We start from the raw sequence: 24,012 nt of genomic DNA on the forward strand, positions 1-24,012 counted from the left end.
AGGCACTATCAGCCATGGTAACCCCAACATGAAGCCAAAACAAGTTAATTTTTGCATTATCAGTTTGCCGGGCAAACAACCATTGCTAGAACTGTGCAGACTTTGTATAGGCTTTACAAAACAGCTTTTAATTGGTGAACAGATGCTTTTCTGAGTGCACTTCTCACAATCAAGGCCTCAGGATATTGTTCCCCATCCTTCTTCTTGCATTTGTATATGAACTAAGTTAATTTGTGAAAGCTTAGATCCAAAACATAGCATAAAATATGCTTCTGCTGCAGTGTCCTCTGATAAGTGTGCAGTGAGGGGAGTCCCCTGGAGTACTAATTACTGCCTGCACCCACTCTGGGATCAGCCTCTCACCGAAACAAGCAGTTCGCTGGGGGGCTTTGTGCTCAGGGGGGCTTGGGGCAAATGCATTGAGGGGGAGAGCACATTTGTGGTATCAAATGTAAAAACAACTCAGGGAGTGGGTAATGCCACCTACACATACTACTTTTCTACTTTGTAGTAGTGCAATATAGTATTATTTTTCAGGTCCAAGCAGAATTGAGGTCTTTCAGGCCCTAGGAATGGAGCCCACTGGGCAAAGCAGCAGCCCGAGGAGGCCCCTTTGGGCAGCCATTTTCCTGGGCTGACACAGCACTTGTCTCCAGTGAAGGCCTGGCGGAGCATGGGCAGAAGGCTGGGAAATGTGTGTATACAAACTCACATCCCCAAGCCGGAAACCATGTGTGATATTTTCAGAAGGGGATGCACCAAGAGGGCCTGAAGCCGAAGCAAACAGTGATAAGAAAACCACACAAAACACATACTCGCAGGAGGCCATTCTCCTCACAGACTAGGCAGGCTGCACGCAGGGTTGGGCTATTGCAGGCAGGGAAGCAGGAGCATTAATGGGAGGCCTTTGTGGCTGGCAATTAGTATAATGAGCAGCAGGCCTAGCACATCTGCCATCTGCCCACTGCTAAGTGTCTTGTAAAAAAAAGTAAGTCATGAGGAAACTAATTTGCTGGTGGTAAATTGTGTTGTATGAAAACAGCAAACCACACTCCGTAAGGCCACGTGCCAATGACAAAATACGCTGTGGCCTCCTCCAGTTCCTTCCAAGGCACACAACAACAACTACTTTTTCACATTTCCCATCCTTTTAGTCTTTAGCAGTAGTCACCTTATCTCAAAGCCTGCATGATGTGGCTTGCAGGGCTCCCCTGCCAGTTTCCCTGGTGCACTTTCTGCCTGCCAACATGCCCATCTGGGAGCCCTATCCAGCTCCTTTCCCCACTCCCGTCCCTCCCTCAGGCAGGCCAGCAGCCCTGCCTTGTGTTCATTCCCTTCCCATAACCAAATTAATGACATCCTCCCACTCCTTCCTCATTAATGAAATTGTCCTCAACAACCAGCTCCATTTCTTCAAATTGGTTGGAGATGTAAGATTTCTCCTCCCTCACCCACTGAACCTGTCTTGGCGATAGGCTCAGCCTCATAGTCCTTGTAATGTTCTCTTATAGAATAGCAAAGTTTTCACCTGGCTTGCAACTCAACTGCCGAGCAACAGGCAGTTCAAACACATGCTGTGGAAAAGTGGCCATAGATCCATGTGCTGCTGAATGAACCTCCCAGATGGCCTTAGGGAACTGCAGATGCTTTCAGTCACCCAGCTCAGAAATGATGCAGCCAAGGTGCCACCTTCCCAGATCTAAAGACGACTTATTTATATATTATTTTCTACTCTTTTAATTTCTTTTTGCAAATGAAACCACTGTATTCCTTCCTGCATGAGTCTATTTTCCTCATAGGGAACAGAAGTTAGCTAGAGTAACTGAGAGGTAAAGAGGAAAACAGCCTATGCCTATAAATAATTTTCCATTTGTTCCTTTGTTCCCCAAAGGCCATAGTCTGACTGTGGGTTAGGAAGAAATACAGCAGTTTGGGATTATGCATGGATAAAACAGAGTTATCCTCATGAGCTGATGATATGTCATCATATATTACAATCCTGTGGCTGTGAATTTGGATTGGGATTTTGGAGGCAAAGTTCAGAGTATATGGCAAATAATTTACAGTGTAAAACGATCGCCTTTATTGAAGAATGTCACCACGTAGACAGGGGAATTAGGGCAAATAAACCTTGGTGATTTATAGGTTACCACAGCAGGAAGCTTGGAAGGAGGAGTGAGTGTACTGGGTTTTATCTGCTTCCCAGATACTGGGATATTTCACTGCATGGTATGATTTACAGGATTATTTTTAATGTGCTGGTACTGCTTTCCTTCTAAGTGACCCCACCCTGGTGTAATTAACTGGATGGTTAGCAATGTTGTCTGTACACAAGGATGTCTTGGCTGTGCTGAGCTGCCAGGGGCATGCTTTGTGGTGGCTGGCTGTAATGCATCCACTGGCAAGGGCTGCTGCCATCGCAGGAGAGCAGCACACCTTCAATAAACCATCTCATGGGGAACCACCGGCACTGCAGGCACAAAAAGCACAGCTGGGATTGCCTCCCTGCTACCTTTGCCATGCATGGTGTACTTCACCACAACACAAACTTGTTGCTTTAGGTAAGAGCTCTTCATCTTGCTTTGCAACTCTCTGCTCTTTTAAGAAAGAAGAAACTGCCCGGGCTGCTGGAAAGCAGGGGCTGATCAGTGCTATGTTATGTTAGTGTATGCTGCACCACAGGGAAACTTTTTGTTTTCCTAGAGAAACAAACTGTCCTTGGGCTCCATGGATTTACGAAACCAAAATAAGCCACAGACATGATGCTCCATAAATTACTTTTAAAAATCTTTTTAATGAAGAAATAATTCCATTCCAAAATATAGACACACAATTAAATAGTTTAATCACTTCAAAATATAACATGTCCCCAGTAGGTTCCAACACACACACACAAAACAATACTTAACAGCAATACAAAAAACCCATACAATAGCAGTTCTGTTACAATACCAATGAATATTGTGACATCTTTAGTGTCTCTGTATCTGTCTCAAGTGGTGTCAAGTACAGTAGTTTTAAAAATGTCTTATAGTTAGTAGCCTCAAGATGTAACTCTTCATACATTATTTTTTTTTTGGTTCAAAGGTAAAAATGCCCTTTGCCTTCAGGACACAGTGGAGTGCTCGTTGTTCACAGCTCCGTCTGCTGAATTGAACCAATGTGATTACAGCAACCTGAGGTTGCAATATTTACAAAGTCTATCTACAGTAATTGCCAAGAACCAATAAAGATGGGAGAAGATGACTGAAAGTAAAGGCAGACACACGTGATAAATTATGATGCAACAATTTGGCTCATGCATATAAGAAAATACATATTATATCACAACAAAGGCCACACACCTTTTTATGCAGTTTAGTTAACATTACTACTTACAGACAACCCATTCTCCACCTTTGCTTTGGACATTCGAGGACCATATACATCTTCACATCCCTGTCTCCTGAATCCAAACCACTGGTTTCCCTCCAGTGACAGTAAAACCACCCAGAGATTTGACTGCTGTGGTGGGCCATTGGTAGTTAAGAAAAGACCCATGCCAAGGACCTCTTCTGTAACTCTGTTTGTTTTAATGACCGCAAACCACAATCAAAATAATATTCAACAAGCAGACAAAGACCAGCTGGGCGAAAATGTAGCCAGCTCGACAGTTGGAAAATGCTTAAAATAGATATTTGGAGAGCCGAATAAGAGGTGCTTCATCTCAGAGCTCCAGGGCACGAGGGACATACAGCCCTGCTGGGGACCACCTTGCTGAGAGAAAGGCGCTTGATGCATCGACTTTCTTCATTACCCCTAGTCCGGAAGCCCTTGCAATGGATTTATTCTATTGCATCTATTTTAAGCGTAGTGATAATGGTCACAGAGACATGAGGGTGATGGGAGGGAGCTATTACTCTGGGTACAGTTAAACATGACATGGGTTGAATTAGTCAGCCATTGCACATAGCTGCGTTCTAGCTTGTTTTATCACTGTTCAGGAAATGCTTGACTGGAATCCTGAGGTGACAGCAACATCTCCAGCTTCATTGGATTAGCTTTAAATGTGGAGTGCTAGGCACTAGTGGAGGCTCACCCATTCCTGAGAGGAGGTTGGAGGAGGGGGCATCAGAGGATATGGTGCCTGCCTTGCCAGGTCGACGCATATCCCAGGAGCAAAGACCAGTGACTGCAGAAATGAAAAGCTTACATGAAGATGTCTGGATGCCTTAGTATCCATTTGGATGTCTGAGACCAAGCCCAGATATGCAAGGAGATGTGGACAAGAGTTCTGCATAAGCAATAATACGATATGAAAGTGAAAAATGGCAGCAGCTCTTTCATACAGATACTCATCCCCTAACACATAGTGCCCAGGGAAACAGCCGCGAGCCTAGAGAGTGCGTGCAAGCAACAAGTGAACTTACTTGGCTGAGCTACACAGCAATCTCACATAAATACAGCAGCACACATCCACATAATCATGAAAGAGAGGACAGACAAACCATGTTAACCTGCTTCAGATCGGTATCTGATCACTTGCTGTAGGCAAACTGTGCTGGTGTGAAATATCTGTATGAAACGTTACTGTTTTCAGGGCTGCTAGGCAATGTCACTTCAGGTCAGCCAGGTACTGGAAGCAGCGATGTTGCATTAGTGCAGTACAATGATGTTAGCCCAGAGGCTGTCCCAGGCTAACACGCTGAGCTTCTCTGCTGGGCTATATGGCCAGCACGTAGTGTTGCACTGATGTTCCTGCCCTGCTTCGGGTCTGGCTGGTCCTGGACTGGCTCCAAGTTCTCCGTGTGGGCTATTATTGGCTATGTATTATGCCATACACGCATAATCTTTATTTCCAAGCAATACACTGCATGGGGGATATTCCAGCTATTTTGTGTCTGTCCCTACTCAGAACTGCCTATAGGCTTGTAGTAACAGCTGAGCAAACACGTTTTAGCTAGCAGTTTCGCTTCCTAATCCCAAATGGCCAGATAGGTCCCCTTTCTCCTGAAATGCCTTTATTCTTGAGAGCTAGGAAAATGGACAAAACTCCAATCCTGTAACCGTATGCCCATCCTTTCAAAAAAATCCTCTGCTTTTCTTGTGCTTTTCACTGATAGCTAATTCTCCATCCAGCTCTGAAAGAGTCTCACTACACATTTCCAAGAGTGCATGCAGAACATCTGGTGGCTGGCTAAGGCAATACACATTCGGAAATAAAAAGAAAACAGTTGCAAGCGCACTTTAAGCCTGTACATTTAAAGCTGAAGGCCTCAAAAATAACGTCATGGAGTGGGTGAGTTGGAGGGGCAGAGAAATGGAAAGAGACGATTCGTTGAACACATGCTTACTAAAGCTAAAACATCAATGAAACGATACCATGGAAGATTATACATAACATCAGTCAGTTCAGGGATCTTATGGCACCTGTGGTTTATAAACAGCTTTAGCAACGAGTATTTCAAAACATAGTTCACAGTTTTAAGAAGATCTGTGCTGATTTAAAAACTAGATTCTATATCATTTGAATGTCACCTTTTGTATATGATAGCTATTTGGAAAAAAAATATTTACACTAACTTCTATGGCTGATTTGTTAGATTATTTTGAAAGAAACATTCCTAAGTTACACATTAGCCCTAGATTAGAGATTTTTTAGTTATTATTAATAATTATATTATTATTTTAGTACATTTTGTATAAGTCAATTTAAAGACTTGCAAACAAATTGCAAATGTAGTCTGGTACTTCAATTTTTGGGCTACTAGATATATACACTCAGGAGTATAATCATTCAGTGTTAAATGCATAATTGCAGCTTTTTATTTCTTCCGTGGAAAAAATGTACAGTGTATAGTAAACTGATCTACTAAAATCTCAAAGTATTCAGAAATCAAATTTCTATCTATAAACAGTATTGTCATTGTAAACTGAACAGGTTCAATATCATGTGCAAAGGGTTTATGTGAGTTATTAATACTGCCATCCTTTGTAACAGCAGTACGTACTTCAGTCTGTATTCTTCACTGGTAATGAGCCATGTTACAGAAGATGTAGCTAATATAAGTTAGCTTTAAACAAAAGTCTTTTTGTCAAAACACACATCTACAAACTACAACTCTTAGAACAAAAGTACTGTGCTACAGTCCTCAGAACTTAGTTATGTGAATTTTTTGTCAAGAGACGCTGCACCTCTTGGTTCCACTCTTCTGTGAAGTTTGCAGCTAAGCTTTCCTCATCGTCTGTCCGAAAGCAGCTCTCCTCATCATCTGTTCTTACATAGCTCTCGTTGTCTGTCTGACTGCAGCTTGCCTGTTGAGAAATGTTTTGGGAAACTTATTTATAAAGTGCCAGTTGAAGATGCTGCATGTGTGTGCACATACCCACACAGGCACACCCATGAGCATAGCAAGAGCATGATGCTTTACAGAGAGAAAAAAAGGAGGACCTGGCCAATTCCTGTGCCTATACCTGAAAAAAAAAATCCCCCCAAAAGTGAAAAACCCGTTCTACATAGATGAGCCATAGGTAGCTGAGCTATAAACAAAAACTTACAGGGCACTTGCTAAGGAGAAAACTTCTTACCATGGTGTTCTTACCAGACTGTTTTCTGCTCTTCATGTAAGACACTGGAATAACTGGCTCTGCATTAGCACAGATTTGCAAGTTTTTCCATTTTTCTTCCATTTTATGCTTGCAGGTTGCTGTCTAAATAAATTATTTGTAGCCAAACCATGGATTATTGCCCTTGTGCACAGCCACCCAGTTAACAGTCACTCGCCATCTCCTGTTGTGAGTTGCCCCTCACGTGAAAATGTCTTACCCTTCATTTACAGGCTTGGATATGTTTTGTTATGTCTATGAAGAAATGCAGTTACTTAAAAGGATGACTCAGAATGCTCATAAACAGCCTAGTTTGCTGGTGTACTTTTGTACTTTTTTTTTTTTTTTTTTTTTTTGGTGTTTGTGTGTGTGTGAGTAGCTTGAAGAATTAATATCTTAATATTAGAGGCATCAAAGTTTTAGCTGGTAATGGAAAATGCTTAATAGATGACCTCTGCTCTCTCAGAACTCTGTCAGGACCTGTGAACTTTTTTTTTTTTTGGTGTATTTATCCTAAAGGCACTGTTTTTTCATACTGTTTACAGCCTTTCAAAGATGAGGAGCCCATCCTTTTTCTTTTCAACTACCTCAGACAGAGATCTGATAGTAACAGCATGAAAGACCAAACCCTATCAACATGAATTCTTTCCTACTCATTTCATTTCTCATCTACAAGATGAGAGAGGAAATGCAAATGGCTTTAGCAAAGAAGAATTAAATGAAATCTGATGAATCAAGAAAGGTCAGGTAGATTATCTTGCTTCTTCTCCTTCCTGACACCATTTGATTGTATTAATTATTCAAGCACAAATGCTTCCATCTGATTCCTTAATACCTAAGCATGTCAACTGGTATGATGATCTTAATTTAGTATCTCCTTGTGTCAGGCAGTTACAAAAGACCTAACATTAACATTTTGTTGATGAATGAAAAGGAAACCTGCATTACAGGTATAATGAGAGGTTTGCAAAAAATTCCCAAAGTGAATTTTAAGGAAGTATTTTTTAAAAAATCAGGCATGCATTTATGCCACTTAAGCGTGCAACCTAATTTGGTAATTTTATAAAGGAACATTTTGTTCTTCACAGGTCAGCCAAAAAAAGAAAATTAAAGGCACGGCACAGGTCAGTTCTCAGCTGTGTGAGACTAATTTTTATTGAATCAGTTTAAGGGTAAATACAGGTACATCTCATATTTCTTGATGGCATCATTATAAACCACAAGAGCAAAGCCAGAGTGGCTTGTGAAATGCCAGATGCATTAGGATGCATTGACAGTACTGATAAGTATTTGGTTTTGTTTCTAATTTTCTGGATAAATTACTTATCTTTGGTTGAGTGGGGAGATGGCTATTCTAAAATCTCTCAAGGCTTCTCTGTTTCATGTCCAGCATTGGGACAGAGGTTTCCATACAAGTAAGGAACACTAATGAACCTCAGGACTCTACATTCATTGAGGCATTTTAGAAATGCCAGAACTAATTCCAAGTTAAGCCTCATGGCTTGTCATATAATGAAACTGCTTCTCAGCCTTTGTTGTAACTTAATCCAAAAATTCTTTTCTGATACTTATCATTCAGTGATTTTCAAAAAGTACCCTTATCACTCGTGTGATTTTAAATTATTATTTTTTTTTATAAAAAAAGGAAGCTGCTTCTTCACAGTTAACTTGGTCACAGTTCTCTTACAGCTTTCTTACACCTACGTGCTAAGAAGAGAAAGGCTTAAGGAGAAAAATAAAGAGGAAAAACAAAAAATAGCTTACAAAGTAGCACACATTTTTAAAAATTGCTGTGCTGCCAGCCTTCTGCTATATTCAGTTGGAATGGTCCACATAATGCTGTTTTTTATGTTCAGAATGAAAAAAAAATGAATTAGATGAGACCAACTACAATGTTGCTGTGGCAGCACTAAGAAAGCATTGCTTTAGAAAAATCTAGGGAATTGTAAGGCTTGTGGGCACATGTCCACTGCTCAAGCTGACAACTCTTAATTGAAAGTGACAACTTCTTAACCGCTTTCAGAGGTGGAGGTTTTCTGTTCCCACTGGCCATCCTTGGCAAGAAATGCAAGTGCTATCAGGAGGATAAAGGCAAAATAATGTTGAAGTTGTGTGTTCACGTGTTCAAATAATTTTGAGATCTGCCTAGTGCTTGCTGGAAACAACCTCAAATTCACTCTGTTACTTTATTAAGAATAAATCAAGTGGTATAGAGGTACGTTTAACATGTAAACTCAAAACATGATTAAATTATATTACATGTATTACTTGAACCACTTAGTCTCTTGGGAACTTGTTATACCAGATGTTATTTCAAATCAATTCTAGAGAATTGAACATAGCACTTTAAAACAAGCAAATTCAAATAGAATACAGAAAACCTTAATCAAATGACATCAACATTGGTTATCCATGACTGATAAATGAGGAAGTGAACAAAACTCTGTGGCTGGCCATCAGTACATATCAGTCATGTGAAGCTATAATAAATTGATATGATCCAAAAACAGCCAGGAGATGAGATAGTAACTCAGTATCAGATCTCTGCTAATTTGAGCCAGGGTACATATTTTCAAGAAAGCTGAATGTACAGAAGTATGTATTTTCCTACATCTCTGTATTAGTATTGCTTTTTCACAAAAACTGAAACCTTAAAAAGGATTGCCTGGGCTTTCAATTAATAGGATTTTCTTTATTTATTGCATTTTATTGTATTTTGTTTTTTTTTGCTTAATACTGCAAATGATTTGCCTGAATGTTGCTGTCCTTTAAAATCAGTTACTCACAGTTGCAATTAAAAACAGCTAGACATAGTAGTACCACTATATACATCATTACATACATTATTATCTTCCTTTTCATGTGACCTGATCTGCAACTGTCAAGTGCAATAAAATTAAAGATGAAAATTTGCTTTTCTGGCTGTCTATGTTTAGGAAACTCTACACAGCTCATGTTTTTAACAGGGCTACTGATAAAATGGCTGTAACCTGAGGGGCAACGTTAGGAGAATTTTTACGAGCAGCTATTTGGTGTTTATAGTACTCTGGGTATTGCTGTTTGCTTTTCACATCCATTTATTCTTCTTTAGCAGACACTGAGACAGATGCTTCAGAAATACCTAAACAGATTTTAACACTCAAGACGGGCAGCTCCTTTCCCAAGGCCCACACTTTAACACTCAAATCCTTGTACCATCAGAACTTGTAAAATTTTTCAATTAGGGTTGAATTTTGCTCTCAAAACTGCCATATAAATTAGGAGGGTTTCAGCCTTTCCCAAAATGCTGGCACCTCTAGCATGAAGCGCAGCATACAAAACCTAGCAGCACGAATCCCTGCTACAGTTGGCACAGCTTGACCCACTGGTTTTGCTTGTCTGAGCGTGACCCTGTTCCCAGCTCTGAGCGCCCATTGATAGCGGGCCTTCAGTTGCCTTTACTTCTGGCTTTGAGGAATAGACTCAGTTTGCAGACTGGAGTCAGACCCCTCCTTTGATTTCTCCCCCCTTCCTGGCCCTGTTAGCCCAGGGTTCAGTGTCACGGTAGGATGGATGGCATCCTCTCACTGCCGGCTCCACAGCAGGGCACTGCGCTCTCCTCACAAGTCAGAAATGCGAAGTCCACAGCAAGAAGGAAGCCTTTGGTTTCCCATTCCCTGGGCAAATGTTTGGAATAACAGGCTACTTTGTAAAAATAGCTTTTGCCTGCATTTCTGAATAAAAATACAACTGTTGAACTTGGCATTAAACTCAGTGCTGCAACTGTGCGGTTGGCACACGTAAAGAATGTGACCTGAACACGGATCAGCAGGGAATTTACAGACTTTCTTGCTTTATCTCTGAATTGCCAGACCCTAGGTGTTAAGCAATTGGGTACCTTTCACTTTGGATTGGGGCATTTTAAACTTCCGCAACACACTGGAGGACAGCTCTACAATTAAGCAGCTGGCAGATTGCTTTCTTTTGAAGTTTTGGTCCCACCAAAATTTATTGATGATTTATTTCAGTTATCCTAGGAAGACCCAACCATTCCATGGAACTGAACTCAGGTCTGCTGAAGTGTAATCCGTTTTCTTATCTACTGAATATGCTTCCTCTGTACTGGCTAATATACTTGTCATCATCCTCAGGGGCAGAAGTCCCACATTCTCACCCTCATGGGTAACAAATGAAGAAGATGAAAAGGGTGCTGGCTTAACAGGAATCCTAAGGGCCAGGACCAGTTTTCAAATGCGTTATTAGCAATTATTTAGGCATATGCATTCCTAGGCATACTGATACAAGTTAAAAGAAGAAAGAAACAGCATCATCACATACACTCAGACAGTAGTACATGGTGCATTACAACCGAAACACACATTTTGAGGATTCACCCTAAATACTCTTCTAAATTATAGTGGTACTTACTTGAGAGGAGAGAGAGAAGGATATTGCACTCAACTTTGCAAACTGACCTGTAGATAAACAGAGGATAGAAAACAAGAACATGACAAATTAAGCCAGTGAGCAGCCAGTGTATTATTCTGAAGAAAGCCATGCACAAGCCTAGAAATAAAGACAGCAATTAAAAACCGAGAAAACAAACCCAGTGAAAAGTGTCTTACACAACACATCCAGCAAAAGGCTGTAACAAGAACACAACTGATAGGAGATGTGGGAGGAGAAGCACTGTTAGCATTTACACTTGTGTAACAAATGTGGTTGTTTATTTATTTATTTTTTTTCCTGGTATGAATACTTGTTATTTACAACATGCTTCAAAAAAAGAGAGAGAAATAAGTCTCCTTTGAGGCTTCCTGCCCCAGATTCCCTTGTGCATCCTGAGTGTTTTGCTCATACTTTACTAATTTAGAGTTTTGCTTGAAAGTCTTGCTTGGAGACAAGGTGACACAAAATAACAAGAGTGGGTTTTGACCAACAGTCTTCCATGCTACACTACATCTACACATTTTTAAAAATGTGCTGCTTTTACACAAAGTGAGATATTAAATAACATAAAAACGGTTACCATATTGTTACTGAGGGTACCATTCTGTAACCCCAGTAGGAGTTCTTCCTCACAGATTATTTCAGCTGCAAATAGCATTACGACAGCTATGGTCACCATTTTTTTTTTTTATTTATTTTTGCTGTCCATATGAATGCAGTGTACATATGAGTACAATGAGAAAAACAGCCTGCAATAAATTCCAATGGTTGGATGCAAAGTGAGAATATTTCACCTGGCTACTGTTCAATGGGATACCCGAAATAGTAATTTCCCAGTTTTCTATCATTTTTGCAAGTGGAAAGCAAGCCATGACTTTATCTTTAGAAACTATCAGTGACATTAGTAGAAAAAGGCATGGAATAACAAAAATCACAAATTAACTGCAAAGTGGAGAGAACGAGCCAAAGCTGAAGCATGTGTGTCTCAAAAGCAATATACGATACTATCCGATCAAATCCTAATGGTGCCTTCATCCTAGTGGTGCCTTCTAGCTTAGTTCCTAACTCTGCTTGCTTTAAACCTGTTCCCTAAAAAAAAGGATATCAGCCAAACTAGGAAGGACTTCTCATACATGTTGCATTCTTTGGGTCTGAGGTTATCAACAAAAAGTAGCTTCTACTTTTAGGTCACTGCTATCAAATTATTGCCTGATAGGAGCTGACAATCTGATGGACAGTGAAGTACATCATGAAATCTCTTTTGGAAAAATTGTACTAAATGGAAATTGTACAGAACGAGGAGTTTCGACTGCCTCAGTGAACGCATTTTTGTTCACCTGAGTGTAGTCTTGGCTGACCTAAATTTAACAGGAGTTTTATTCTGACACCAACAAGAGATATTTCCTCCCCTTCTCCTGTTGGAATACTGTTGGAAGACAGTGGAAAAGCTCTATTTTTGACCCAAACGAGAGTAACACCTAGTTCTGTTTAACAACATTTGCAGTTTCGACTACACAAGGAGTACCCTTATTTTGCAGTGCGCACGTGTACTCAGGTATGTGCACGTACAAAATCCTTTTGTGACTTGTGAAACTCATGTAACACTGTTACTGTATATTGCATTTCCATCCTGAAATCAAAGTACAATCAAATTGGCCTATCATTCCTTCCAGAAAAAATGAAATTTCTACCAGCAATAATAACATTTATTATTTGATGCACGATAGCTGTCACTGTTGAGGTACTCCTTAGCAAATGACAGTTATTTTCTATTACATCAGCAGTGGCAGCTTATCTTATTCATAGTTTAAAGGCTGTCATTTTTGTCATTTCCTAGCTTGGATTAAAAAAAAAAAAAGTGACAAAAAAAACATGTCACCCACTGTTGCTTTGGTATATATTACACAACAGTGCTGCTGCTGCTGTCATCGTGTCCAGTTCATACAACGAAATGAGGTCTGGCAGGCTACCCATGAGCCTGTAGCAGACTTAGGTAAACAGAAACCAAAGAAAAGATTCTAATCAACCTCCAAACTACCTGCAATTTTGATGAGTTTTAATGAACTTTTCCAAGACTAATCCATCCTAGCAGCTTTACAGACGATAGTCACAAGAGCTGCCATTTTTTATTAGATCGAGTGCCTGTCAGTCCCAGAATCTTGTCTCCAAAGTGACCAGCAATGGACACTACAGAAAAGCTACCATCAACATTCCTGCTCAGAAGGTGCTTTCAATCTGATTTCTGATCTCTCAGTGTCTGCTGAATCCTTTTTTTAGCTTATTTATACCTTTGGTCTCTGTTACACTTGGTGTTGGTGAGATTCAAATTTTAATTGATCACCACATGGGAAAATACTTATTTTTGCTTGCTTTAAGCCTGTTCCCTAGTAACTGAATTGGGTATGCCCTACTACTGACACTGCTACCAACATTATAGGAAGATATGAATTTTATATTAGGATGTTCCCAGTCAGAATAACTTAAAAACTGGTGATAGTTCATTACACCAGGCAGAAGCAGAGACTGCCGTGCAGACAGGACAGCATATCTACAGAATTCCAACCCCCTCTGGCAAATTAGCTTTTCTTGGACTCTCAAACAAATGCCCTTTGAAAACTTCCTCAGGGGGTGCTTAATGACAAATCCCCAGGCTCCACTATACTAGATGCTTGTTGAATACTCACTCCTCTAGGATATAATTCTTTCCAGACCCTCTCCTCCCCTTACAGATTCTGACAATGACAATGACACACAGACTCTATTTGAGCTTCAGTTCACAGTGATGAACCATTATGAATGTTTTCCATTACTGGAGGAAAACAAAATCTAAATATAGCAAGCTCTCAGCTTAACATCATGAACCAGCCTACATGGTATGGAGCGCTGAGGTCTAAGTGACTTGGTGGGAGCTGGCAGAGAACAAGGTCAGGGGCAATTCTGGCCCACCTGATGGCCCTGGTAATGTTAAGGACTACTGTCATGTGCCTCAGGCAGTGTGGTCTTCCTGGACATGCAAAAAAGCCAGATGCATGCATGGCTGTGGAAGAAAACAGAAACAGTTTTTGGAATGTGTCTGCTTTAGTAACCAAGAAGAGATCACACCCCAGAGCCCAGGAGGGATAAGAAGGGCTCTGGACAGCTCCAGCACCTAACTGTTTCACATTTATGGATATGTATGGGCAGCTTCTTTTCCCACCTGGTATGCCTCATCCTGCAGCTTCTGCTTCAGGTACTCCTCCATCTTCAGTTCATTCTCCAGCTGGCGGACAGAATCATTCTCATAATTTTCATCATCTGCTCTGACAAAGGGGTCTCCATCTTCTGTAACCCTAAAGACAATTATTCATAAATAGCCTCCTGAGATGAATGACATTCAGAATGAATAAAAATTCCTCTTATTGCAAGGTCTGAGGAGAGCAAGATACTTTTACTCCAGCCACATGCACCACCAGTTAATAATTTCCTGGCAGTGGAAAACACTTCTGCTGTTTCCCTTCTCCAGTGGTCTAGTATTGATGAAGTAGACCAAAGGGCATGTCCTGCTGAAGGCATTTTTGGTGTACAACATTATGGAAATGAGTAACGAAAGTCCTCAATAACTGCTTTGAGAGTAAAACAAAGAGTAAGAGGTTGAACCAAAAATAACTGGAAAGATGTCTATTGTCTTAGATAAGATTCAGATTCTAAAAATAAACTGGTTTGTTGATCAGTTGAGTTGGTCAACAAAAAGCATTCTGTCTTTGCCAAAAACAACTGCACTTTTTTCAGTGTGTTCCAATAGGCCCCTCACTCTGGATAAGCAGGGATTGGGACTGCAGAATACATTAAGGAGCACAGCTGTCCCATAAAGTCTGCACACCAGGTTGGGTGTGAGACAGCTGAGTCCTGAAGGCATCCTAAGTTCTGTCCTTCGGAGTTTACAGCGCTCACCGCTATCTCGTGTTCATAAAGCTCTCCTCACTTGAATTTAGACTTTTAGTGTGGTACTCAAATAGGAGAGAAAATATTGCAGGCTGCGTGTTGCCCTCAGCAGAAATACGAGCGAGATTAGGAAGATGAGCCGAGCAGTTACCCACATGTCACTGCGCATGGATCCCGTGGCAGCAGCACTGTGGATGTAGCCTGGCTTGCGGGCATGGATCTGTGCGAGGAAAGCCTTCTCGGACGTTGGGGACGGAACGAGGTCATCAAAATGGGTCCGTCCAAATTCGGAATCCACGTTGCTTTCTGTCTCACTGCCCACCTCTGTGAAGCAAAAGGTGAAAGGCGTTTGCATTTAACTTCCACAAGAATAAATATACTCGTCTGTTTCTTTAAGCCTTTCTCTGTCTTCCCTGCTTATGATGATCACCTCCTCACAGTGAGTACAGTACAATATAGTAAAATGTATTTCTACATAGACCTGCAGACCTAATGGTCTCCTTCTCGGGGAGGGACAGAATACTGAAGCTGTTGCTTATTTGGCTTATTAGGTAGGATATTTTTATGAGTACACTACACATTGCATTTTACAACAGATCCTATATATTCCATGTTGAATAAAATTTGTGAAGACAGAAATCTCTCCTCCCTGCCATTTCAACCATCTCTTTAAATGGAAGCTTCTTTTTATGGAACAGGGTGCGATTAGGGTGCTTTGACAGCAACCAACCAAGCTCTCTCTCAGGTACCACCATTCCCTGGAAAGGCCATTTCCATATGAAAACAGGAACAAACTTCTCAAGGAGTTTTCATTGTATACAACTGCATGCTTACATCCATGGCTTTCAAATCTCCTCTATTCTGAAGCCATTATTTGGGAATTTTGTTTCTACAAGCATAAAAAAGCTTTGAAACTACATTACACTGCTTTCCTTGTTGGTCTATATACTCCTAACTCCCGTTTTTCTAAACATCTATGAAATGTCCGTGTGTTGACCATCCACCTTCAGCCTCACTCACCAGAATTTAGTTCTTTTACCAAAGAAGACATGGTGTTGGTGATTGAATCTGCTGCCACCAGCAAATCATTTCTCAAGTTCCGTCTTGCACCTGAAGCAAGAGACAGACAAAACAGTGTCAGCACTCTTCACAAGACATATGTTTTCCTGTTCAAAGCAGTTTTAACCTTGCTGAAAGCTGCCATTGTGATGATTCAGGGTATCAAAGTCCTTACGAGGGACACGTGCGGAAGAGTTCTCTGCAGAATGTCCTCATTTACTTATGCTCTGTGCAAGAGCAGAAGCCTGCCCTCATGCTTCATTTAATCACAATGCCAGATATGTGCAGATTATTCATTGCCATCAAGCTTGCATTTGTGTAGTGACACCAGCAGACCAGGCCTGGAAGATTAAATCCAGCATGAACTCATTTAAAATGTCTGTGGGGGAGGAGGGAAGAAATGAAGTGTTTTCTCTAAATTCTCACTGTTCTGTTTAATGACACCATTATTGTTACATATTTGCCAGCTAATTATGGCAAATGTTGGAGAAACATACTTGACCTCATCAAGACTGATAAGGATTTTCTTCTCTACTCCCTCTCAGCCTCTCCTATAGCTGAAGGATTTTCTTGTATATTTCATAATTTACCTTTTTTTCTTTTTTTAATAAAGGGAGCACTATTGCCTTTCTTAACAGCCCCAGGCTCCTGTTAAACTCTTTCTAATAATGGATCCAGAAGTGCCTCCCTGCTGAACCTGGCAATATTCCCTTAACCATCAATCATGAAAGATTCTTGTGAGCTGCATGAAATACTCCTTCCCTAGGAGGCTGTGGGTAATGCATGCTTCACTCCCTCAGATCCCAAACATAGCTCCTATTGTGGCTGAATAATCAATATATCCCACAGAATCTCTAATCTTCCAGACTGGATTATTCACAAGAACTGGCAGGATTCAAATGCTGTAGATCCTTTAACACAGGCTGAATGCAAAACAATGCATTAAAAAAATTTCCCAAACACTACAGTGTGTTTTTAAATTTTTAATATACCACTTTTAGCAAATGATTCCTGGAATGCAAATCAAAGTAGTTAATCTCTTTCTTACACACACACAGACACTCAGACAGCCACTCCCTCTATAAAGTCTTCTCAGATTTTTATCTCTGAACTATTGCAAACTCTATGGAGGAAAAAAAAAACACACACAAACACAAGAGAAACAGTGCTTTAACCATGGCTTGTCTGCCTTATGTATACAGAGACAGGTCTCTGCTGGTGCAGTGCAGAACGGAGCATCATACGTCAAGATGTGACAGAATGGCTGGTTTCAAGTTCTTTGGTTCTGACCTCCCCATATCTAGGGAATATGGTAAATAATGACATAAAGCTAGATATTCATCAAATTCTGCAGTTTTGAAATGTGATCACTTACCTTTTTATATTGCTTTTTCTCTTGAACAAAACACATTTATATATTTAAAAGCATTTGCCTGAGGCAGCCTTAGTATTATTTATGAAAATTTTATTGTAGCCACTGTCTTATTTCTCTCAGTCTTAGCTCTGGAAGAAACTGTTCTACAGTATCACAGAGGTTAGTGCTCCACATTTTTTGCCTCTCAATTTTTTCACAGCAGAAAGAAGCAAATTAATTCTTGACTTGTTTCTTTTCTCACAGAAAATGAGGTGTCCAGCAGCCTGGTATGTTGGGATTAGGAATTACACCCTAGTAAAACATGCTCAGTACATGAATTGACTAGCACTTTTGTAGAAAGTTCTTGATTGCATTATAGATTCGACCTTGTTGTAAGATGGAGACACACAGTGACCAGGGAAGGGTAGGGGCAGGCTGCATGAGAGGGCTGAACTGGGCTCTTAGGAACAAATACACATCCACTCTAGCAGGGGTACTTCAGAGCTCCACTTAAATTTGATTTTGTACTAGTGAAACAGGACAAAAAATATCCAAGTAAAAGATCTGCAGTGAGGTATGTATTTTAGAAGAAATCAGATTAGAAAAAAAAGGAATATTTCATTCGGGTCACATGGACTATCTGTTTTCTTTAGCATTCAACATAATAATTTAACCTGTGGCCTTAGAAGTTCAAAACTGTTCAAAATCTATTGCTACTTGACAAGACAGTGGAAAGAGAAATGAGAAACATGGTGCAGCCTACATCAGTTTTCTAAAAAAGCAAAGGGCTCGCTGTTACGGGCCCAAAGGAAATCAACAAGGGACAACAGCCACAAGCTGCATCAAGAGACATTCAGATGTAAGGACAAAAAAATCACATAACAGCCATGGTCAAACACTGGAGCAGAGTCTGTGGAAGATTCACACTGGGAGCCATCCACAACTCAGGTGGCTGAAGTCCTGAATGATCGAATCTCACTTTGAAGCTGGCTTTCTTGGGGCAGGAGGACATGGTAGCTTACAGAGCTCTTCCTACCTGAACTAATTCTGTGGTTTTATCATCTAGTCTTCATTAAAAAACAAATGCACTGACAATGCTTTCCTGAGGTCAATAACAACTCTTCTTATTCTGGTTAACAGGGTACTGATAATGGGCTGACCATCTTCGTTAAAATTCCCTCTAACTGCAAAATCCACTAGTTGGCATCACTGTCCCGGTTGTGCTTACCTGCCTGTCCTGAGAGCAATGTCTGGCAGCTGACAAAGCTGATGTACCATAGTGAGACACAGCTACTCTGGATTTTTTTCTTTTGTTTCATTGCATGCAACTCAGAAACTCAAGCTCATTTAGTCATTAACCACATGAAAAAACAATTCTTAAAATAGTTTCCGAGTACCTCACACAAGCTAATAATGACACTTACTTTGTGCAAAGGCTTCCTGCACATCTCCTCCCACCCCGGTCAGAGAGTCCTGAGGTGTGTGGGTTGGGGTGGAGCAGGCGGAGGCAGACCTGATGGGCATCGGGATCGGTCGACTGATGGTGTGGCTGGGTGAGGAACGTGGGGACCCTGCCCCTTGGGTCTACAAAACAATCAAACAGTTAAACAGGTCTTTGCGAGAGCCCTCACCCTCAGCTTACAGGCATCATGCTGTTTGTAGATCAGTTGTGCAATGCTAATTTTGCTAAAAGGAATGTACTGAAGTCAGTTGTTTGTTAGCAGACAGCAATGCTCCAGTATAGAAAAATAGTAAGTAGGAAAGCACGAGTCAAAATCTGGCTTCCTCGAAGCATGGGAAAATGTCAGGCAGCTAAATTAGAAAAAAACAATCCAAGTTAATAAACACCAAAGTATAGGCTTGCTCTCTGCCCTCTTCCCTCTCTCACTCCCCAGTTCGCATGCATGTTTGGTAAAACACAACTCATTCGGACTGTGAGAAGGGGAAAGATGCTGGCACTAAAACATCTTCCAGCCTGGGCAAGGACCTGAAGCAGTGCCATTAAGCAAAACTCTGCCGTGCCAGTAGGTCACATCTGTGCCCTCCGCCTCCTCGCAGGGGTCGTGCATGGCACATGCAACCTCGCAGTCACATCAAGGCTGACACAGTAAGCAATACAGCTTTGTGCGTTTTATTAGGATCTAGAGGACCGTTTTAAGCCACTACTAAACCATACGCTATTAAATTGTTTGCACTACAGGACATACTCAGGCACTCCCAAACCACTGTGGGGACAGGGCAACTTTAAATCTTGCGATGGGTTCAGCTGCTGGAAACCGAAATATTTTAACACCAGTCATATAAAATGTCATGCTGTTAGCACCTCACGGTTAGTGTCATTTAGTTGAAATCCAAGCAGGCTTTACAAACTAATGATAAGTTTTACAAATGCAGCTGGGTGAGCAATACCGAGAGATTCACTTGTGCACGTTTCCCTGACTGCTCCAAAGCCTCCAGGGATGCAGGTCCACGTAAGGAAAAACAAATGCCCAAGCCCACGCCAAGCTACAGACGACTTTTCGTGACTGAAAACCCATCCTCAGTGGAGGACAAGGATGGAGGTGGCTCGAGTGCTTTTAAGCAGCAGCTACAGCATGTGCGCCTGTTTGTTCACAGTGAAAAAGTAACATAAGGGCTGTGTTTCCCTCAGCCCATATCTATTTTGAGAATTTAGAAGGATTTCTTAACTCTTTGATGCCATTTCTCTTGACTTCTGCAGTGGCTGCCACTGCAGCCCAGATAGGGTTTGGCAAATGTATTCTAAAAAAGCCAACAGCAGCCCATAATGGAAGGACTGCAGCACTGCCCTTGAGATTTTTATAAATTCCTGCCCCTATCCATAAATAATGTATCAGAATACTAAGCTATTTGTTCATTTCTACCACCCCTTTCTAAGAGACATTATCACCAGAGAGACATCAAGGGCAAATTAGTTTTATGAGGAATAAGCACATTACTGGTGGGAGAATGGGGGATTTAATACTTAAAATTTCTCTAATGACCAGCTTTAGAACATTTAAATGATGGATAAAAGGGAAGTTGAATATATAAGGGCCAGACGCTCCCCTGTTTCTGGAATCGTCTGTACCCACAGCAGCAGAAATGCAGATCCCTGGTCCACCAGAGGCTGAGCACAAAGCAACCTCGAGATCCTCCAAGGTCCTTAGAGGTCGCACTCCCGGCACATCAGGCAGGGGATCTGGGAGCTACAACTTTTTCCTTTCCTTTCATGCCTCAATGCTTCTATGAAACAGATATGCTAAAGAATTTCTTGTTCCCAGCTCCCTCCTTCACTTGCCCTTTTTCCTCAGCTCCCCTTTGCCTTTGATCAGTTCTGGGGAACGCCAACAACAGTGGGAACATTCAGAGAATACGAGAAAAAAGGGACAAATTTTGTTTCCTATAACCAAGTCACATTTCAGGAATGAACTTTATAATAGGCATTTTATTTACTAAAAATAACAGATGCTTGCCAGCACTACTTCACTGGAATTTTCCCACAAGAGAAATGTAAAAGCTGCACACCAGTACTTGGTGTTGTGTTTGCTTTACAGCTAGGGCTGATATCTTATGTGTTTATGACAAACACATTGAGTGTTTATGATAAACAGCACTCTCTTATCTGTAGGACTCAGTTTTTGAACAACTTATTTCGGAAGCACTGAGAAATGAAGCACTTTGATTCCCCTGTCCAGCTAAAAACGCCTAACTTTTTGTGTTACTTGGGCAACACTGGGCAGAACTGAGGAAGTTGAAATATGAGGATATTAGGGAATTCCTGATTTAAAATAAGCGAATGCTTTAATTATATTTTGCTTAGATCCACCTCAGCCCAAGTTCGTGGGATGGGTGTGTTACTAGGACCGGATTTCTGCTTCGTGGCTACCAGGAGAAACATGTTTTCCACTGGAGCTAAGTGCCTGCAGCCCGCGGATACGATTAGCAGTGACTTGGTTATCTCAGCAGAGAAATGCAGCACCAAATTGCACCCAAACAAGTCAGCCCCACCAGCTGGAGGGCTAGGGCTTGCTGAGAAAGAAGCTAGAGCAGCTAGCACCAAAATGTGGATGACTTCAGGTTTTTTGCTGCAATTGGTTGCAGCTGTCAGTGCTCTGGTGCCTTCTAGGAAAACCTGTATTTTATTTAATTCGCCATTCCTAGTTAACATACTAAGGATTTTAACATTAACCCTTGCTAGACAGGAGGTTTCCCGTTATTAAGCATCATGCCTGCTTAGGAGAAAAGGCTTGGAGTGCAAACGGGAGCTTTAGTGCATTGCTCCCTCTGCCGGGGCTGAGGAGGGATCACAAACCCGAAAGCTTGTCCCACAGCCTCTTCAGATAGAGAGGAAGCTACGCAGACGTGAAGAACTCATTATCCTTTCTCAAGGAAGGGCAGTAGACAAATAGAAAGTTCATAAGCATTAGGTGATTTGCCAGATGGTTTATTCCAATTGAATTCCTCCAGAAACTAATTGAATCCTGTTTCTCTCAACAGATCATGAAATGGCAGAGTGTAATGGGGATCACTGCATGGAAACTGTGAGTAATTCCAGGGTGTCATCACCTGGTATTCAGCAAGGCTATCACTCTGTGAAGAAAAAATCGTATCTCGTAATAGCCTGAAAATGAGCTCTCCTTCAGCTGTCCGGTGAACATTTCACATGATAGGGAAACTGTTCACGTCGGGAAGTTCTCTTTTCTGAATGGAAGATCTTAGATCTTTTTATACTGATACATGGAATGAAAAAAGATGGCTCTTACACGGAAATGCTATTTGGTCAGATTTTATTTTTTATTTTTGGTGCAACAGACTGATGCTCTACAAAAATCAGCCAAAATGCTAGCTTTATGAAGTTAAGCATTACCTACAAACACTGCATGTTCTTCCATAGACAGAATACTTCAGACTTCTAACAGTATTTCTGCTGATGAGACCAGGAAGAAATGTGTTTTGTTAAAATGCAACATTTTTATTGGAATCAGAAATCAGCTTACTGTCTGAAGAGGCCTTTTTTTTCCCTTTTCTTTTTTTTTTTTTTTTCAGCCTAATATATTTCCAAGATCCATTTCAGCAATAAAAAGCTCCAAACCAACTAAATCTTCTAAAATTTAACATTAATAATACAAATACTTGCTCTTTTTAAATTTAAGTTACAGGAGTCATTTAGCAACTACAATACTGTCCTGAAAACTGGCAGGACTGTTACTATCAGTGGTGGCCATAAAAGATGTGCACACAATGCCCCGACTTTTTTGGATAAAGTGGGATTTAAAAATCAATGTCCTGCTCTAATTTTAAGTCAGTCATATATTTCTTAGAGATCCAAAATTTTCATTACATTTTTAAAATGTTAATTATAGTGGAAGTGTGCTTTAATTCACATTCTAGGTTGGTTTCATTACATATGCTTTGATTTTGTATCTTAAATGTCTGTATATAGAAGGGTGAGAAAAAGATCATGACCCCTTGTAGCCATGGCTCCATGTCTAAGGGGATAAGATGGTTAATTATGAAAGTTACTCCAAGATACTTGAAAATAATGTGTGAAAGAAGTGCAAGATATTAATTTTATTCAAAAGAATATGCACACATTTCAAGCAAAGGAAGTAAAATAAATCACAGGAACATAACCATGTTTAGGAGTTAGTGAGGCCTTCAATAAGTAGGCAACTTATACCTGTTTCAATTCTTCTTCCTAAAGAAAGAGAGGATCAGCAGATTAGATTAGACAGGATGTAAGCAAAGAATAGAAGAAGAAATCTGGAGTAAAGGGTTAAAGCTAAAACTGAGATAGTTGAAAATATGTGTCCAGGTTATGGTCCCGTTTCTGATGACTTTGAAACACCAGAAGACTGCCAAGTGTGCAGAACACTACTATAAACTCCTGTCTTAAATTCTCTTTGCCCAGGCTGTGCAATGACAGCAAGCTGCCCAGACTGTTAGCTGTAGCTGTGCAGTGTTTCATGGATAGAGGGAAAAGTATCTTGTCTACTCTTAGCTCCTAGCAGAGTTGGTTGTTTCTGCTGCTCAGGTGCCACCAAGTCCTGCACTGTGGCTGCGGAAGACTGTGTCTGAGGAGATGCAAATGACTTAAGGGGTCCAAAATCATTTGATGCAAATACGTGTTGCTTGATGGATTTCTGCCAAATTCTCTCTGTTTTTGTCAGTCATGTTTGAGCCAAGCTGCATTGAATTTCCATGCACTCACTTTATCTGGCATGGCCGAAAAGAAAACAGGCCCTCATGCCATTCAGAGTTCTTTCTCCCAATGTGAATTTCTTTCACTGTCTATTCTGAGGCACATCAGGTAAGATAGAGCTGGACTCTAATAAAGAGACATTTTCCATATTACCCTAGCCTCTCCTAAAAGTGCATGTGTGTTTCGATATCTCAGTTTTTAAGTGAGACCCTTTCTTGAGGCATGATTCATCTTTTTAGCATGGGCTTATTTCTGTGTTTATGAAAATGATCAGGTGTTTTTGGGGAAGCATCTCTAAAATCAAATAATTAAATGTGGTTGTCAAACGGCATGTCTGACTGAACTAGCCATGGAATGGGCAAATTAAAGGAACTTGTAAAAACAGTTCCCTACTGTCAGCTGCAGTAAGTAGTAGTGTACAGTGCTGAGCTGTTTTTCTCATGGATATTAGTTATCTCATTTT

General features: G+C 40.8%; 1 protein-coding gene across 21 annotated transcripts in view; it reads right to left on the reverse strand.

Annotated features, from left to right (window-relative positions):
- Window positions 1–2,774: 2,774 nt before the first annotated feature.
- Window positions 2,775–24,012, reverse strand: part of DTNA (dystrobrevin alpha) — a 219,199-nt gene continuing 197,961 nt past the window's right edge. For 12 of the 21 annotated variants that reach the window (XM_084510716.1, XM_084510723.1, XM_084510714.1 and 9 more), the window contains 6 exons: window positions 23,028–23,045; window positions 18,772–18,931; window positions 15,955–16,044; window positions 15,090–15,258; window positions 14,210–14,342; window positions 2,775–6,294 (listed from right to left, as the gene is read on the reverse strand). In XM_084510716.1, the coding sequence (XP_084366842.1) occupies window positions 6,139–6,294; window positions 14,210–14,342; window positions 15,090–15,258; window positions 15,955–16,044; window positions 18,772–18,931; window positions 23,028–23,045 (726 nt within the window). In that variant the 3' untranslated portion in view covers window positions 2,775–6,138. Of the gene's footprint in view, window positions 6,295–10,992; window positions 11,040–11,641; window positions 14,051–14,209; window positions 14,343–15,089; window positions 15,259–15,954; window positions 16,045–18,771; window positions 18,932–21,886; window positions 22,275–23,027; window positions 23,046–24,012 lie in introns of those variants that run through there. The other 9 variants (XM_084510708.1, XM_084510727.1, XM_084510722.1 and 6 more) reach the window with 5 other exon arrangements.

The sequence above is a fragment of the Aythya ferina genome (genome assembly GCF_964211825.1).
Source record: "Aythya ferina genome assembly, chromosome: 2".
In the NCBI taxonomy this organism is placed as follows: Eukaryota; Metazoa; Chordata; class Aves; order Anseriformes; family Anatidae; genus Aythya; species Aythya ferina.